This window comes from Melampsora larici-populina (genome assembly GCF_000204055.1).
Source record: "Melampsora larici-populina 98AG31 unplaced genomic scaffold MELLAscaffold_180, whole genome shotgun sequence".
Taxonomy (NCBI): Eukaryota; Fungi; Basidiomycota; class Pucciniomycetes; order Pucciniales; family Melampsoraceae; genus Melampsora; species Melampsora laricis-populina.
Genome location: NW_006768943.1, coordinates 1 through 1,492, shown reverse-complemented (window position 1 = coordinate 1,492; position 1,492 = coordinate 1). Strand labels below are relative to the sequence as shown.

Below are 1,492 nucleotides of genomic sequence, written 5' to 3'. Positions count from 1 at the left end.
TAGAGTCACGTGAAGGGTCACATGAAAGTGAGATAGGTAGTCAATAAGTACTAACGGATCGGTTTCCCAGTTTTTGGCTGCCAACAGGAATCGCTCTTTGTGAGTGATAGAAGGGGACGATATCTTCAAATCATTGAGAGCAGCCTAGTAGACAGAACAAGGCGAAAGAATATACGTCAAGGTACGTGTCAATGCTAATATTCAAAGGGTAAGAGTGATATTACATACCTTCATATAGGTTTGATAAGCGTTTGACTTTTTCTTGTTTGCGCCAGCAGCAGGAACGACCTCTAAAACTGTTTGATCAACACGTGCTTAGAATCAGAAACGGGAAGAAAGACTCAAGCGATATGCGAGGAAGGTGAAATGGAATACTGACGAAAAACCCCGAGCGTGCAGCGAGACGCGAAAAAAAGTGAGTATATGAAAAAAAACGGTTATCGCCGACAAACGAGGTCTGCCACATGCATTCGAGATGAAGGCAACAGCGGCCAGGGACAAAACTCACTCTTCGGCTTAGGGTCATCAGCTTTCGTAGTAGCAGCCATTGGGGATTTTAAGCAGGCTGAGCACAATCAAGAGGTAAACATGTGGAAAGATTATTGCGATTTAATCAAGAATCAGCCATTCTCGAATGAACTTTATCTGTTAGATAGACAACAACGTTGCGCATTGGGCTGGAAGGATACCAGCAAACGCGCAACGAAGCAAAGAAATATGAGAAGTACGTACGAGTCAAAGGTTTTTGGTAAGGGAAAACGCGTTCAAAGTAGTGTGATGAAGCTTAAGAACCGGTGAAGTTGGATGAATTTAAAGTGAAGTTAAGAGGGAGAAAAGGGGAGAAACGGAAGTTCAAGACGCGAAGGTCAATAGCTTTGGAGAGAACGTCAACCGGTGATCAAGCTGTATTCTGCTACATAACAAGCTGTACAAGTTACATGCGCAAGTTGTTATAATATAATCTTATTCAAGTCTCCTTTGACTTTGATTCAAAACAGTTCAAAACACTTAAAATTATGTACCGAATTCAATGCTTTTTATATCAGCTAAGTTGACTATCTTCAATTGAACTGATCGATGTTGTGTCTGATCACGACAAGACTCACACATCATTATCACTCAGTTCAACAACGTGCTTCAGACTATTTGAAACAACGTTCGGGGCAAACAGTTTAAGTTACCATTCATTTGGGTCATAACCTCATCGGACCGTCTGGCCATGACCCCGAATAGTCTACCTTGTACTGAGGAAATTGCCAATTTGGACAAAGATTCCCAAAAGAAAAGAAAGAAAAACTGCATACTCGCGTAAATCACATGAAGTCTAGTCTGTGCATAATAAAGCTAGCCTCAAAGTTGGCTCCGGTTCCAGTGGATGTTTGATCCTTGGCCTGCTCCTGATAGACCCCATTTTCACCTTTAACAGTACCTTGGACATTATGGCATACCCTGAAAGCCTTCTGAGCCCAGTATTATATAGATCCTCTGCTAA

General features: G+C 41.9%; 1 protein-coding gene across 1 annotated transcript; it reads left to right on the top strand.

Annotated features, from left to right (window-relative positions):
* Nucleotides 1-423: 423 nt before the first annotated feature.
* Nucleotides 424-1,328, top strand: MELLADRAFT_114472 (uncharacterized protein; the record flags this gene model as incomplete). The annotated part of the gene is made up of 2 exons (XM_007419409.1): nucleotides 424-724; nucleotides 1,234-1,328. 2 exons carry the CDS (start codon nucleotides 424-426, stop codon nucleotides 1,326-1,328), a joined length of 396 nt encoding a protein of 131 aa, XP_007419471.1.
* Between the last annotated feature and the right edge of the window lie 164 nt (nucleotides 1,329-1,492).